General features: G+C 38.8%; 4 protein-coding genes and 1 long non-coding RNA gene across 5 annotated transcripts; 2 read left to right on the top strand and 3 right to left on the bottom strand.

Moving 5' to 3' along the window:
• Positions 1-1,081: 1,081 nt before the first annotated feature.
• Positions 1,082-3,568, bottom strand: LOC119071206 (coatomer subunit delta). Its single transcript, XM_037175998.1, has 8 exons — positions 3,404-3,568; positions 3,272-3,311; positions 2,815-3,038; positions 2,184-2,746; positions 1,810-2,123; positions 1,633-1,744; positions 1,410-1,575; positions 1,082-1,345 (listed from the first exon to the last, which is right to left on the bottom strand). Exons 1-8 carry the CDS (start codon positions 3,404-3,406, stop codon positions 1,217-1,219), a joined length of 1,551 nt encoding a protein of 516 aa, XP_037031893.1. The 5' UTR covers positions 3,407-3,568; the 3' UTR covers positions 1,082-1,216.
• Positions 3,569-5,225: 1,657 nt separating this feature from the next.
• On the bottom strand, positions 5,226-6,525 carry LOC119071268. The gene is made up of 4 exons (XM_037176133.1): positions 6,171-6,525; positions 5,864-6,093; positions 5,627-5,800; positions 5,226-5,562 (listed from the first exon to the last, which is right to left on the bottom strand). The coding sequence occupies exons 1-4, from the start codon at positions 6,462-6,464 to the stop codon at positions 5,310-5,312; spliced, it is 951 nt and encodes a 316-aa protein (XP_037032028.1). The 5' UTR covers positions 6,465-6,525; the 3' UTR covers positions 5,226-5,309.
• A 125-nt stretch (positions 6,526-6,650) lies between these two features.
• LOC119071288 (proteasome subunit beta type-5) lies at positions 6,651-7,720 on the top strand. Its single transcript, XM_037176158.1, has 2 exons — positions 6,651-6,888; positions 6,947-7,720. Exons 1-2 carry the CDS (start codon positions 6,745-6,747, stop codon positions 7,643-7,645), a joined length of 843 nt encoding a protein of 280 aa, XP_037032053.1. The 5' UTR covers positions 6,651-6,744; the 3' UTR covers positions 7,646-7,720.
• Positions 7,721-8,069: 349 nt separating this feature from the next.
• Positions 8,070-8,801, bottom strand: LOC119071345 (DNA-directed RNA polymerases I, II, and III subunit RPABC4). Its single transcript, XM_037176232.1, has 3 exons — positions 8,610-8,801; positions 8,244-8,336; positions 8,070-8,177 (listed from the first exon to the last, which is right to left on the bottom strand). Exons 1-3 carry the CDS (start codon positions 8,671-8,673, stop codon positions 8,155-8,157), a joined length of 180 nt encoding a protein of 59 aa, XP_037032127.1. The 5' UTR covers positions 8,674-8,801; the 3' UTR covers positions 8,070-8,154.
• Positions 8,802-11,511: 2,710 nt separating this feature from the next.
• Positions 11,512-12,190, top strand: LOC119071350. Its single transcript, XR_005086617.1, has 4 exons — positions 11,512-11,711; positions 11,784-11,814; positions 11,956-12,017; positions 12,088-12,190. It is a non-coding gene; the product is annotated as an uncharacterized LOC119071350 (long non-coding RNA).
• The last annotated feature ends 2,215 nt before the right edge of the window (positions 12,191-14,405 follow it).

The raw sequence follows: 14,405 nt of genomic DNA, 5'->3' as shown, positions 1-14,405 counted from the left end.
TTGGAAATGAACAGACTGATTTTCCCAAATCATTTTTCAATCGATAGGGTTTCTTGTTAAATTCCTGTACTTAAAGTACTGTGCTCAAAACTCCGAATTCAGCTTCCATGGCACTCTATCCACTCTCTATCATTTCGAAGTGATTCTTGTGCTCAGCGTGTCCTATCGGTTGATATCATATCACCACAAAAATGTTTGTTATTTTTGCAGTCACCGGAGCGCTGAGTCGGAAATACCTTGCAAAATAGTCTTCAGTTCAGATGAATGTAAATTGCCGGTGGAAGACCTTTCCATATTTGAATCTATTTTTGCTTCTAAAACTGACATGCTTACTATTTCGGCAATGTGAGTAAATTCACCAAGGGGAAACTACTTCGATAAAAGCCGGCCAGTACTTTTCCATGACTCCCATGACTTTTTGAATAGATCCGGAATTTTTCAGATACCGTCGAATTTACATGACTTCGTGGCCTTTCCTTGACTAATCGTGACTTTCACGTCACTTTCCGCCACTTTTGCGATTTTTCGTGATTTCAGTGAATTTCCGGGATTATTCGTGACTTTACGGGACCTTCCGATACTATCTGTGATCTTCGGAACGTGACTTTTGGTGACTATCTGTAACTTTACTTAACTTTTTAACTTTCTGCACGATTTCGTGACTTTTTTCTGCCCAGGGCCACGACTTTCCGGAGCTGTTTTCCCCTCTTACTTCACTCCTCGTCAGCACAACATTAATGTATTAACCTTGCAGCATACAATAACTAGGTCTATTACTTCTCTTGTTGAAAATAATTTCATGTAATCGATACAAACGCGATTCCACAGCATCCGTTGCCTTAGTAAAAATCTAGGATCCATTCTGACCATTCTGACTTAGAGATTTATGGACTTTTGAGAATGACAAATAACTCAAAGCTGCCAATTCGCTAGGTTTACTAACTTTTTAAAGATAGGAATTGCTGAAGACCTGCGAATGCTTGAGAATTATGACTATAGTTTTGAATGAACGAGTTATTCCAGACAGTTGCCGACGCTCTGAAAGAATGGATCACACAAAGAAATTTTTTGTTAACGCTACCTCCTTATCTCAGTATAATGGTTTATTCGTATCAGATTTGCTCATAACGGCAATCATTAAAATATAAAGACATTCCAATTAACTCTATAGAAATGAATAAGTTCATCGACGAACAATAATACATAAATCAAGCAATTAGACAATTTCGTATTTGTCTGGATAGAATACTGTCTCAGTTGAAAATTTAACTGCACTATCATCGTCGACATTCAAAACGTTGGTTGCCTTTAGATCAGCATATGGAATCTTTGAAGAGAACGAAACCTGTTGAGAAGAAAAGTCGGTTCATTATATGCTCCCATCAGTTCAACTGGTAAAATTATGCTACCTGAACTGGGAAAAAGTCACCCGGAATTGAAGCTGGTACACTGAATTCCATGGATCCAGCTTTGTTTGACGCATCGATGACAGGTAGATTCCACTGTAGAACATTTTTGCGCGAATCGTGATGATAGTCGCCATCACATTCAGCAACAGATGGATGCGAGTTTAATCTATTAGGGAAATGGTCACTCAGATGGATCGTGGTTTCAGGTCCAATAAATACTCACGGTAGTGGAATAGAAATGCAAACATCTTGCAACTCCAAACGTTGGTGTTCCAGTTCGTATTCAATGTTAACATCGCAGCCACCCTCACCGTTTTCAGAAGGCCAGCAGTTAACTGCAAAGATATAATTGTGAAACAAATGAGAAAAGTTGACAAAGTCGACAGACGACAAATTTTACTTGTTAACGGAACCGATGATTCGTCTTGTGTTTGCCAACGCCATTTCAAAACGCCAACGTCTGTGTTCAATGGGAATGGTTTTGCTGAATTCTTCAAACCGATCAGGCCACGCGTCTTAAACAATTCCTTGTCGACATTGGGATGGGTCTGAAGCTGAATTCCTTTTGCATCATTGTTTTGAATTTCCACTTTGATTCGAGCCATTTTTTCATCGGATATTCTCAGCGTCAGCAATCCAGATAATTCGAATGCTTGTAAACTGCCGTCACGATCAATTCGAACCACGACTTTGTCTTCCATTCGAAGATGAACTCTGTGAAATGGATGATTTCAGAAAATTTGAAAAATTTAGAGGATTTTTGGCACCACTTACGAATCCGTTACAACGTCTGGTTTCGGACGTGATGCCACCGACAAGCTAGTTGGAGCATTGGCCGGAGCATTAGAAATTTTCTCGCCCTCACTTTTCAATTGATCCACAAATGAATCCACATCCTTGGCTTTGCCGCCCAACTTAAGAGCATTCCGTGATGGTGCCGGTTTCGAAATAGCTGGCGACGGTTTCAATTCGCTCATGGCCATAGGTGATGTTGATATGGATGATGAACTAGATATTCCTCCGCTCGAACCAAATGCATCGCTACCACCGCCACTGTAATTGCTGCGACCCAAACCTTTTTTACCGAATTCCATTCGTTGGCGCTGCAACTCTTTCGCCTTTTCACGCATTTTCTGTTTAGCTTCACGCTCTTGCGTCTGCCGAACGGCTTGATACACTTTCTCTTCGTGTGAATCCATTTCGACAAATGTTTTGATTTGTGCCAAATTAACACTTTCCCTGTAACCCAACGCTACGATTTCGTCGAAGGCGAAAATCAGATTGAACGCATTGTCGATGATCTCTTTTTCGTCCAGATTTCGACAATATTCTGGTATCTGTTCAATGAGAGAATTTTACAGGATTCAATTGGTGTTGTCACTTTCACGGATGTAAACAAACTTACAACTTTCGAAAATAGCCGCAAAGTTTCCAAATCCTCGAGGATGTTTGATGTTTTCGTGGTGATCAGTAGCATGTACAGTTTCTCCATCGGTTGATAGACGTACCGAACGGAATCGGTTTCGACAAAGGTATGCTGCTTTCCAGCTGTCATTAGCTTCGGAAAAGCGGCCAAAAGTCCCTCAATTCGTGCTTTGGTCATCTCGACGAATTGACGCGAGATCATTGCTGAAATTGATGAGAGAAAAATTGTTAGGTTCGTTAGTTTGCCGATCAGTTTTTAAGAACTTCGGAAGGAATTGTAATGTGACCAGACGCCAGGGCTATGTTTTTCGACATAAAATGATTCAACACAACTGCCAAGCGTCGGTCAATACAAGGAAGATAAACTTTGACTAATTTTAATTTAGTTTCCACCTGTTTCGCTGAATATTACACAAATTTATGAGGAAAATACTCACTCTTTCCGCCTTTCGTACATACTGCGGCTGCAATTAGTACCTAATCAAAGATGAAAATAGGATTATTTGACAGGGTTTTTCGTTGTGTCTAACATCTTCGCCGACAGTAAATTGCAGCAGAAGTACACTCACCATGATTTATGATTTTAAACTACAGAAACTTGGGAGTTAAGCTCGAAATAAAAGTTATTATTTTTTGGGTGACGTGTATTAGACAGACATGTAAAGTATTTACGAGGCTTTTGACATTCAGTGCTGTCAAAACAAGTATGTACGTACGATCGATAAGACTTCACAAACCCAAAACTTCCATATCTTTATGTGGATTTGAATATGATACGAGGAAAATCATCCAGAGTCAGCCAAAATATAGTGAAGAAAGGATAGCAGATTGCTAACTGTTGGTTATCAATAGTTGTCGACGGAAGCAAAAGTGCCTAAAATAAACCGTCGACAACAGATGCGTACAAAACTTTTCATGTAAAGGGCTGAAAATCCGAGAAAATTTCTGCAAAACCCCCGTTTTCGGCTCAGACATACGAAATAGTACATACATTTTGCAACAAGTGACGAAAAGTAGGACTTTTGCCTTTATTGCGAAAAACGTTGTATACAACTCGATGATGAATGCTTTTTTAGGCACACGATGTGTATTGTCACACTCGGCCTACGGCCTCGAATGACACATGCCTCGAGTCACCTACACATCTAGTGCCTAAAAAAGCATTTATCACTCGGTTGTGTAAATAACTATTTCGTACCCAGGACTTAAAGTCTTTTGTCGCACTTTTTTTCCGTCCAATATGAAAAATACTATTCGTACCACGGACTAAAAGTCTTTTTTAGCGAATTAGATTCCAGACCTTGCTTCGGCTCTGTCTGGAAACCTCTCACACGCTAAAAAAGACTTTTAGTCCTAGTTACTAAATGTACTATTTTAGCGTGTGAGGGGTTCTGGAATCGAATACGCTAAAAGAGACTGTTTTTGGTCCTAGGTATGAAAAAGAATATCCTATTGACAGATTGATTTCCCTTTAGATTGCGGATCCTTGGGAATTTTTAATAATTTCACTTGAAAATTGATTATGTTGTACATGGAATGATTAGAAATTAGGTATACAGCATAGCACTGCTCCTAGCATTAACACTTGTATGTCAGACGACAAAAAGCAAAATTTTGGTATATGCAAGAATGTACATTTCTGCATATGTTGTGTTTTATAACTGACAGCAAGAAAGCATGACTCTGTCTTAAAAGGACAACTCAACTGTAAGATAGTGCTATAGGAGAGATTTCACACATCCAATGTACATCTTCTTGTTTTGTGTGACAAATTCCTCGGCAGCCTTGTTCAATTCGTTTCAGTCTTATCTTTGAAAACATTCTCAACAAGGTTTCGGTTTCGTTTCAGTCTGGTGGTTCAGATCGTTGACCGCTTGCTTCATACGCAAGATGTCTCGGGTTCGAATCTCATTAGGGCGCGTACCACAAAAATTTTATTTCCAAATTTCAATTTGATCTCTCATACTTTGCACTCTTCAATTTCAAAAATTAGTCTAACGGTCGGTGTGTCCGAAGCAATACAACATCCAGAATAATTGCATTGGCAAGAACAACGAAAAATAAGTCACTCCTATATCTGAACTTTAGCACCAAAAAGAGACAAAAATCAGTTAGACAAGACAGTACTCCTGGAGCGCAGTTCTGGTTAGATACAAAAAAGAGAAGAAAACATTGATTGTCTCTGTCTAACTTAAACAGAGTTGAAGAAGCAATGTAGAAAGAGGGCATCAGTGATTAGTGATATTGCATCCCTCTTCGCGCCTGTAAAACGTCCTCCTAATTCTCCTTACCACATTTTACTTTCGTTACCCTCCCCGAGCGTAAATAAAAACAGGTCCGTTTGTGCTGAAACATTTTTTGTATTTTTCAATTTCTGTACTCTTGCAACGCTTCAATGTTTGTTCGTTTCGTTCTTTTACATTTGTCGTCAATCCTAATGAATCAATGTGGTAAATTGACCGAGCAAAAAACATATTAATCAAATACATCGATCCATTCAAACGGAAATATCGGACTAGTAACAATCCGATGAATGGTTCCAACAATCGTAAAGCCACATTTTTCAAACAGTTTTCTAGCTGGCATATTAAGTTCTTCTACAAAAGCAAGTACATGGTCACCTCTTTCGCCTATGATCTTGCTTAGTGCTTTGACGACTAAGCTTCCATAGCCTTGACGGCGATAGTCTGGATGAACATAAAGTGCGCCGATAGAACCCGTTTGCGTTCTGTTAAATGGAACAAGTAATTTGTATAGACTCATGTTCCGACAAAAATGAACAGTATACGTACTGAAACGACCATGCAATTAACTTTCCCTCCGTTGTGAACATCCCAACACTCGGATTCAGTCGTCGTTGTATTTTTAGCAATTGCAACGTCCCGTTACTTTTATACGTCAAAGCGTTGTTGACTACTTCGCAGTCAGAATCATCCAGTGGTCGCAATGTTACGTCGTCTGGAATGCTTTATAAGTCCTGTTTATTTTTTGACGTAGGGTGCGATACAAAGAGCCTGTTATTGACTTACTGAAAGTCTAAATTGGTAGCCACTTCTCTCGGCATATAAAACGACAACCACCTGGCAGTTTTATTGATGTTCAGTGATTCGTTGTCCACCGTTCTCAATACGACCTCACGAAGACTATCCGATGAGATCATACTGAATGAAATTCCGTGACGATAATCAACCAGTTGAAGTAGTTTGAACATTCTTTCAGTCGATGAACTCAAGGTATCGATGAACATTTTATTGCGGTGCTAAAACACGAAGATAGAGTCGTGTTGGTCGTGTTTTGGGAAATATTCCTCTCATATTTTCAACCCGATTCACTTACGATTACGATAAACGTTCCATCGCTCCAATCACCATTTAAACTGTAAACATGTAAATGCTTGAAATTGGGCTCTTGCTTTACCCAACCGATGAAATTGTCGAGAATGTAGTAACTGATGATGTTCCTTTCTGGCCAGGCTGTCCGATACAAATCTCGGAGCTCAACCCAATCATTCTTATCGATTTCCACTAATTTATCCGTCATTTCGTAGTCTAGTAAATTCACAGCCGATGTCAGAAGTATCAAATAGAGAAAAAGACAAATTTTAACCAACACGTTTATATAGTGCACCATTTTGCTTGCGACTTCTTCCACTCATTTAATCTAATTGAATTGAGTATGAAACACAAACATACACACCAGCTGCACTATCCGGCTTCATGACTTTCAAAAGAATCTCCTTCGTCAGATAGATTCGCATACGGTCGATAAAACAGCATTCTGTTCCATTGGCCTCAAGCCACACAAGTTTCTTACTACTGTGCGTTGAAATCGAAGAAGAATCAGTTGACATTCAATAATAAAGCTATCCGATCGAATAATTTGTGCATTAACAAAAAAAAACAACTGAATCATGGCTCTAGCTGATGTTTGTGGCTTGTCGGAAAATTTCTACAAAGATTCCCAGTTCTCTAACCGAGATTTTCAAGCCGACATTACAAAGTACTCGAGTAATTTCGATAATCACTACCAATTGGCTGCTCCACCATTCGAAAATGTAAGGTTATGTGATTGATTACACAGCAGATTTTTGTTTGAACTTATTTGATTTTCAGCCGTGCGATGGTCTATCAAAGGTTCAAGCCCTTGGTGCAAAGGATGGAATTAAAATTGATTTCGATCATGGAACTACGACGTTAGGCTTTCGCTTCCAAGGCGGCGTTTTGTTGGCCGTTGATTCTCGTGCAACGGGTGGCCAGTACATTGGATCCGGTACGATGAAAAAAATTGTTGAGATTAACGACTATTTCCTTGGCACATTGGCCGGTGGAGCCGCTGACTGTGTGTATTGGGATCGTGTCCTGACCAAAGAGTGTCGTCTGTACGAGCTTCGCAACAAAGAACGAATTTCTGTTGCTGCCGCCAGTAAGATTATGGCTAATATTGCACATGAATACAAGGGAACCGGTCTCAGCATGGGAATGATGTTGGCTGGATATGATAAACGCGGTCCCGGTCTTTATTACGTCGATTCGGAAGGATCCAGAACTGCCGGTTCATTGTTTTCGGTTGGTAGTGGTTCGGTTTACGCTTTCGGAGTGTTAGATTCTGGTTATCGATGGGATCTTACCGATGAAGAAGCTCAGGAGCTCGGTCGTCGTTCCATTTATCATGCTACACATCGCGATGCCTATTCCGGTGGTATTGTTCGAGTGTATCACATTAAGCCGACTGGATGGGTTAACATTTCCAATGAGGATTGTATGGATTTGCATTACAAATATCAAGCAGAGAAGGCGGCTAAGCTCGCTTAAACGTGGATTGAGTGAACGGTTTTTGTATTCGGAAAATTTAATAAAAATCTTGGTTTTAACTCAATAGAAAGAGATTTTTCGCTTGCCGTAATACAGAAGAATGTTGGTACACTTTGAAGGGAGTGAAGTCATTCCAAGCCTTTCCTGGTTTCGATTGCATCCTTTCCTTGAGAAGCCAAATTTCCAACTTTCGATTAAATTTAACGAATTGTAAATTTAGAGACACTGCAGTCAGAGTTTTTGTGAAAGCATGCTCTGTCCGTCAACTAACTGAACGTAACGTCTGGGGCAGCAGCTACATCAAATAATTGCACTCAATAAAATGCCTCAATTTTAATCAGCACGCGAACGTCTTCTTTGTGACGGGTACCAAGTGTACCAATTTGAAGCCAAACTGAAGGTGGAATGAACAAAAAAAATCTACTTTTCGGTGTGACTGAATGAATGTTTTATTAACTATTGGCCAAGTATACAAATAATTTTCTTTAAAGTTACTGCAAAACACATTATTAGCGCGCATCGAAAACAACCACTGAAAATAGATGGAGGATATTTAGTATAACACTCTGTCGATGACAAATTATTATTTCAAACTTACATCGCTTTGTCCTCTTTTTGTACATTATGCGGTAGCCGCATTCACGGCAACGAATCGGATCTCTGGGTCGCATCTCATTTTCGTGATGGCATTCTAAAGAAGAGAGGAACATATTACCCGGACAAGCAATACAAATTAGGCAATCGAGATGTAAGCAAACACAGTTGTCATCATGGGAAAACAGTTCACTGTAACAGTATTAGTTGCTGGTCTACAGCGCTTAAACTTCTGCGAAGAAGCTGTTGTTTGGGAATGGACGTTTTGTATTCGGATACTGCAGAAAGTGCGACTAATTAAATCGTTCGGCATAAACATCTTTGAGTTTGAGGTTATACATCAAGTTCCTTTTTGCACGAATATCATTACCTCCGCACACATAGACCATTGCTGCTTTGTATGTAGAATCTTTGCTGCCTGAAGGCTCAGACATGTTTGATTAAAAAATGTTAATTCTAATAAGGAGAAAAGTTTAAAAGTGTAATGCGATAAGCGTCCAAAAACACAAATTACGGAATGTGCTGAAACACACTGATCCTATACTGTAAACTATTGACAGTTACAAAATTTTTGACATTTAAGGTTTATCATCTGGTCGATCCAGTGGAAAAATGAGAAAAAGTATTTAGCTGGGACATTTGTAATTAAAGCGCAAAAGTTTGAATTTCAATCCGTTGCATTTGTTGTTTAGATGTTGTTTGCTACGAGTCAGGTGATTTACCAAAGAGCAAAAGAGCAAAAACCAGTTAAATTTAACTGATCGGACAGCTGATCAGCTGTCAAAAATTCATGAATGAATGAAACAAATGTAGATTAAGCTTTGTATGTAATTCCGGTAATTCCACTTATTTCGACGTGTAACTCACAGACTATTTAAATGACTGGTCCATATATCGCTGCGTTCCGTGAACACTCTATCACCAGGGCATGTGAATGGGTTTAATTTTGTATGAAATCGTTCGATATTATACCTCCTATTGGTATTATACACTTTAGATCAGAATTCGAAAAGTAATCGAAAAGGCAATGAACACCACTTAGGTGTGAAATAAATTTTCAATTTTCATACCAGATCCATACCCACACCTTGACACATGAGATCGGTTTTCATCAAGGTTGTATTTGAGGTGTTACGCCAATAGCCACTTTTTCACTGGAATGTATCGAAAAAAAGACATGACGGCTATCGGTGGATTTACTTGCATTTCAGTATGTAGTTTATACTGAGCTGAAATTACGCTACATTTTTGTATAATAATTACAGTAAAAATTAGTGGATTCTTACCCGTTTGGCGTAACCTCTTCATATAACACCTTGGTTTTCATCACCAATCTCGAATTTTATTGATTGTGGCTATTCGAGAAAATCTTGAAAATTGAGCTCTAACTTATGTTTACCGTCATGTGAATTGTAACTGTGCAGTTAGAGAGCGACGTGCGGGCAAAATATAAGAACAAAAGAATTCTGTCACTTTGACACTATACGTCAATGAAAGTAGATAAGTAGGTATGGTCAGTCCATACAAGTCGGAGCACATACGAATTTGCATGGCGCCCCCTCAAACGAACTCATTTCTAGTGGAAATTTGCACTAGAAATGAGTTCGTTTGAGGTGGCGCCATGCAAATCCGTATGTGCTCCGGCTAGAACAAATTTGAACGTTTGGCCATACCTATCTATTTACTTTCATTGCTATACGTCGCCCATACGCCCAAGGCTGTATATTTTGGTGAGGTCAAGCAGATGCAGATACGCGGGTTACACACCACGTTTCATACAAAAAATTCACCACGCTATAAAAATTCAATTTTGCTGAATTTGTTTGTATGGGAAAGGTGTGCTCCCGCGTATCTAATAAAATGGCGATCTGCGTGACCTCCCCAAAGTATACAGCCTTGCATACGTCGCTCTCTGAGTGCTTACAGTAATGTCCGGTGAAGTTTACTGTGAAAATTTTGACAGGTCTACCCATATAGATTAACGAAGAATTACTGTACCTTGACCTTGACCTTGCACATTTCGAATAGGACCCTGTGGTCTTTCCGGAAGAGCTTGAACGTTGAATCACTCACAGTGGAATGACCCACTTGGATCCCCCTTTTTACCCTCCTTGTTCAATACTTTGTTACTCTGTGTGTACATCGTATCGATGTATTGAACAGCGCCGGACCGCCATCCGAAATGTGTTAAACTTAAGACTAACAACAATCACCGTCGCCGGACTAAGTGACTGGACTAGCTACTTTTGCATATATCATTCATAGGCTTGCAATACAGTCCGACACAATATAATGCCGCAAGGAAAATTTACCTGTTACCTGCTTTGTCATCCCACTGCATTCATTAAATTACCTGTATTCGTCCAGTTACCTGAGTCCGTTTATAATGCCGACTGTTCTAGTCAACGTCGGGCTTACGGGTACGGTAATAACAACGTTCGTAAACCCGAAGATTGGCAGCAGGGAGATGAACCGCTCGCCGGAGCCTTTGCTCGAGATGATTCTTACGTAGGGTCGAGGGGTCAGTTTTCATACAATATACATGTTAGAAAGATCATTCTTCCTTCCACAAAACATCCGTCAGCATCTCGCTTCGATGCCATGGGCGAACGTATACCATACCGTAGCAAACTCAGCGTTTAGCATTGTGCAGTTCACTCATTTTGCATCGCATTGTCACGGCGCCAAAGACCGACTCAACCGGCTATTCACGCAGCACTCACGCTCACACTTCACATTATTCACACACGGGACAGTTCCAGCTAACTTTAAATCGTACTCACATCCCTCGGAAACAATTTTCACCCCAAATAAACCGAGAAATTCACAAAAATTGCGGAGCGAAAAGAAAAACACGAAGAATTACTGTACGAGCTCTAAATGGCCAGTAACATCTGTAACGCATTGCAGAGCGTTGACACTTTTTACGGATGGAAGCGCAAAAGTTTGTAATCTAATTTGTCGTTCAAATGCTTTCAATGTTTTTGCATATTCAAGAATGTATGTGGCCTTATTGTTCTAACATAATGATATTGTACATACGTCTCTTTTAACACTCTCGTCACTATCATCATGCTCCACAGACCGAAAGAAGTGAATAACAGTTTAGAATCCAAAGATGGGCCGATAATTTTTAATATTCATAAGTCATAACCCACTTCAACAGTTGTGCCCGTTGCGCCACTGTAGGCAGCCTTCTAAGTTTGAATTTGACTTTATCGATGATTCATTAACCTTGACTGACGTTTTCGAAACTTTCGTCCTAGATAAAAGGCACATAAGTACGCGTTGAACTTTGACAATTGCGAAACTTTATCATCAAGACCTCAAACAGAACTTTGCAACAAATAATTTGTTCGTTCGAAATAATTAAAAATGTCAGAACCGAATCTGCAATCGAATGAAATAAACGCCGGTGAAACGGATGAATCGCCTGTTATTAAAAACATCTCAATGACATACGTTTGTGGCGGTAATTTCATTGAATATGACCCGCAGCACATTTGATGATAAGCTATAACCTCAACCATTTTTCTTTTCCCAGAATGCCACTCAGATACGGTTTTATCACCGAAGTAAGCTTCCTTTCATTAAATAATTTATCATTAAAAATGTCTCTGGATGATCATGTTCTGAGCGTTCTGGATGTTATAATCAACTCTATGATCCTCATACTCGAAACTTATATACTGAATTTACAAAACTTTTTTCCACAGAGATCTGGTTCGGTGTCGAGAATGCGGCTTTCGTATTTTATATAAGAAGAAGACATCGAGAAGTGAGTCTCTGTCCCATACGCTCAGATATTTGTCGAGTCGGTTGTCTAAATTTTATTTGCCATTTTCCAGTTGTCGTTTACGATGGACGCTAGGAGTTTTTCAAAAACAACATTCAAAGACAATGTTACCAATGGACGCAGGACTCCTCTTAATAACACAAATATTCAGAAAATTAAGGCCAGTTCATGGTCGCATATATCGCAAAAATGTATGCGAGTATGAACTGGCCTTAATATTACTCAGAGAGACTACTGAATAAACTTTGAAGACAATTTGGATCCGATGTTTGTAATTGAAGAATATCCAACTTTATGCGGAAGAAATCGAAAAAAAGCAAAACGTCAGGTCCAGGATGAGGTAAGCTCATACAAAAATTCACTCCATTGCTTCCCAAAAGTAGTTTGCATTTTCTATGAGATACTGAGTTACCGACACCAACAAAATTTTTTTGATCGCTGCAAATTGATAATTTATGTACACGTTCTGCGTCCACGTTTACCATCGATCTAGTGCTGCATACAAAATTCGAAAATTAATTTTTTGATTTCTGTAATTTGATACTTTATGACCGCGTCGACGACTCCTTTTCCATTGATCCAGCGCTGCATACAAAATTCTAAAATTGTAACAATGATTTTGCTGTACTAAAAATTGTTGAAAAATTGCGTTCGAAAGATCATTACCACGATCGATCTAATTCATTTCCATCAATGTTGCAACGGTGGTTCTAAACGGACGAAAGTCCCACCGACCTTATCTAAAATCACGGTCGTTGTGGAATCATCATCCGTTCACAACATCACACACAAATACAAGAGTAATGCCAAACGATTTGCGAACAAACCTATTGATCGCACTTATGAATTCATTTCTTTCTTTTTTTTCCACATTTATTAAATGTATGTATACGAGAAGCAGATTAGTTAACTCCATTTAATTTTGAACTGACTGAGTGTTACACACATAAAACATGACTTAATTATAGCTTTTAATCACTTTTCCAAATTAATTTTTTTTTTTAAATAAAATATTTTTGAGATTAACGATGTTAACAGTTGCAGGTCAGTCTGAATATTATAACTTGTTTCTATTTTTTTTATTGATTACAATTTATCTATCAATTTAAATATATAAATACGAAATTCGCAGATGATTTTTCGTTACGAAATTGTTCAATAATAGCACTGACTCAGGATTAATATTTTTTTTGTGCACAAGTAACTCAGCGAAAAACAGACGACACAACTCTGACCACTATTGGTGCTGTGCTCCGTTAGGAAGATAATATATGAAGTCTGTTTGATTCCTGCAATACAAGGAAATTACAGTTGATATTTTCTGAAATTTACATTTTTGTTACTGTGTTAGTCGGTTCAGTTTGATGCGGTTTCGTGGATTCTAGTAAGGGATCTACATCCAGGAAAAAAAAACATTTGTTATGACGACGATTTAACTTCGAACAAACAGCAAAAATATCGCGATTGAAGTCAATCTGTTACTTCTTTTGTTTAAAATATCGATTTGTGGCTTGTGCACAGTCTTGTATTTCAGTTGTGTTGACATACATTTTGCTATAGTAAGAGATCACTAGAGCTTATCGATTACACTAGGCAACAGAGGTGTACATGTACACGGATGGTGACATAGTGCGTTGGATAGGTCTTGGTGCTCTGAATATGGAACACACTTCCGTTCGTCCCAGTGGTATTAGGAAATTATTTTGACTGTGTGGGTGAAATTTTTCTGGTCTGAACTACAGATAGGTGATCGAGACCAATGGAGTTGTTATTTGAACTCAGGAGGTCCAAATACCTTACCACACCAACGGCCAACCGGATTGGTGCACTTTCATTGTCAAAATATTTTTTTTTTATTCCAAAATTTTAATGTCTTTTAAGAATGTCCTGCCCAAAAATAAGTTACCATTAACCAAGGCTTATGATTGTATGCAATTATCAAGAGTAAACTGATTAATTGTTATAGAGTTAAGGTTCAATTTAACAACGGAATTCGATTGCAGTAAGTAGATAATTTTATGAAACAACTTTTGAATCGTCGTTTTTACGTTCTATCGGAACTGAAAATAGGACCTATATCATCGGAAGCATCTGTTGTAGTATTTTACAGCTTACGAGAGTAATATTTCTTGTCTACAGTGGTCACTTTCGCGTTACAAACTTAGCACTCAATGAGCACTTACTAAAGTGTAATATTCTGAGAATGCACGATTTTGTGAGAGAATTTCTCTAAAAGTCTCCTTTGGACTACGTTTTTTATGCGTTGTAGGTCAGTATCGTCGAGGTCCATTTAAAAATCATGCAACTCCTGGAAACTCACATAATGTAGAGCTTATGTGAGTTTCCAAAATGAGCAATTGATTGTAAAAA

This window comes from Bradysia coprophila, assembly GCF_014529535.1.
Source record: "Bradysia coprophila strain Holo2 chromosome IV unlocalized genomic scaffold, BU_Bcop_v1 contig_144, whole genome shotgun sequence".
NCBI lineage: Eukaryota > Metazoa > Arthropoda > Insecta > Diptera > Sciaridae > Bradysia > Bradysia coprophila.
This window is presented reverse-complemented; position numbering and strand designations above follow the sequence as displayed.

Coding starts and splice junctions, on each gene's coding strand:
- LOC119071268 (XM_037176133.1), bottom strand. CDS start 6,464: ATGGTGCACTATATAAACGTGTTGGTTAAAATTTGTCTTTTTCTCTAT. Junction 5,801..5,863: donor GCTACCAATTTAGACTTTCA/GTAAGTCAATAA, acceptor GGACTTATAAAG/CATTCCAGACGACGTAACAT. Junction 5,563..5,626: donor TTAATTGCATGGTCGTTTCA/GTACGTATACTG, acceptor TCCATTTAACAG/AACGCAAACGGGTTCTATCG.
- LOC119071206 (XM_037175998.1), bottom strand. Junction 1,745..1,809: donor ATCATCGGTTCCGTTAACAA/GTAAAATTTGTC, acceptor ATATCTTTGCAG/TTAACTGCTGGCCTTCTGAA. Junction 1,576..1,632: donor TGCATTTCTATTCCACTACC/GTGAGTATTTAT, acceptor TTTCCCTAATAG/ATTAAACTCGCATCCATCTG.
- LOC119071288 (XM_037176158.1), top strand. CDS start 6,745: ATGGCTCTAGCTGATGTTTGTGGCTTGTCGGAAAATTTCTACAAAGAT. Junction 6,889..6,946: donor CTGCTCCACCATTCGAAAAT/GTAAGGTTATGT, acceptor TTTGATTTTCAG/CCGTGCGATGGTCTATCAAA.
- LOC119071345 (XM_037176232.1), bottom strand. CDS start 8,673: ATGTCTGAGCCTTCAGGCAGCAAAGATTCTACATACAAAGCAGCAATG. Junction 8,337..8,609: donor AATGGTCTATGTGTGCGGAG/GTAATGATATTC, acceptor TCTCTTCTTTAG/AATGCCATCACGAAAATGAG. Junction 8,178..8,243: donor CAAAAAGAGGACAAAGCGAT/GTAAGTTTGAAA, acceptor ATCTATTTTCAG/TGGTTGTTTTCGATGCGCGC.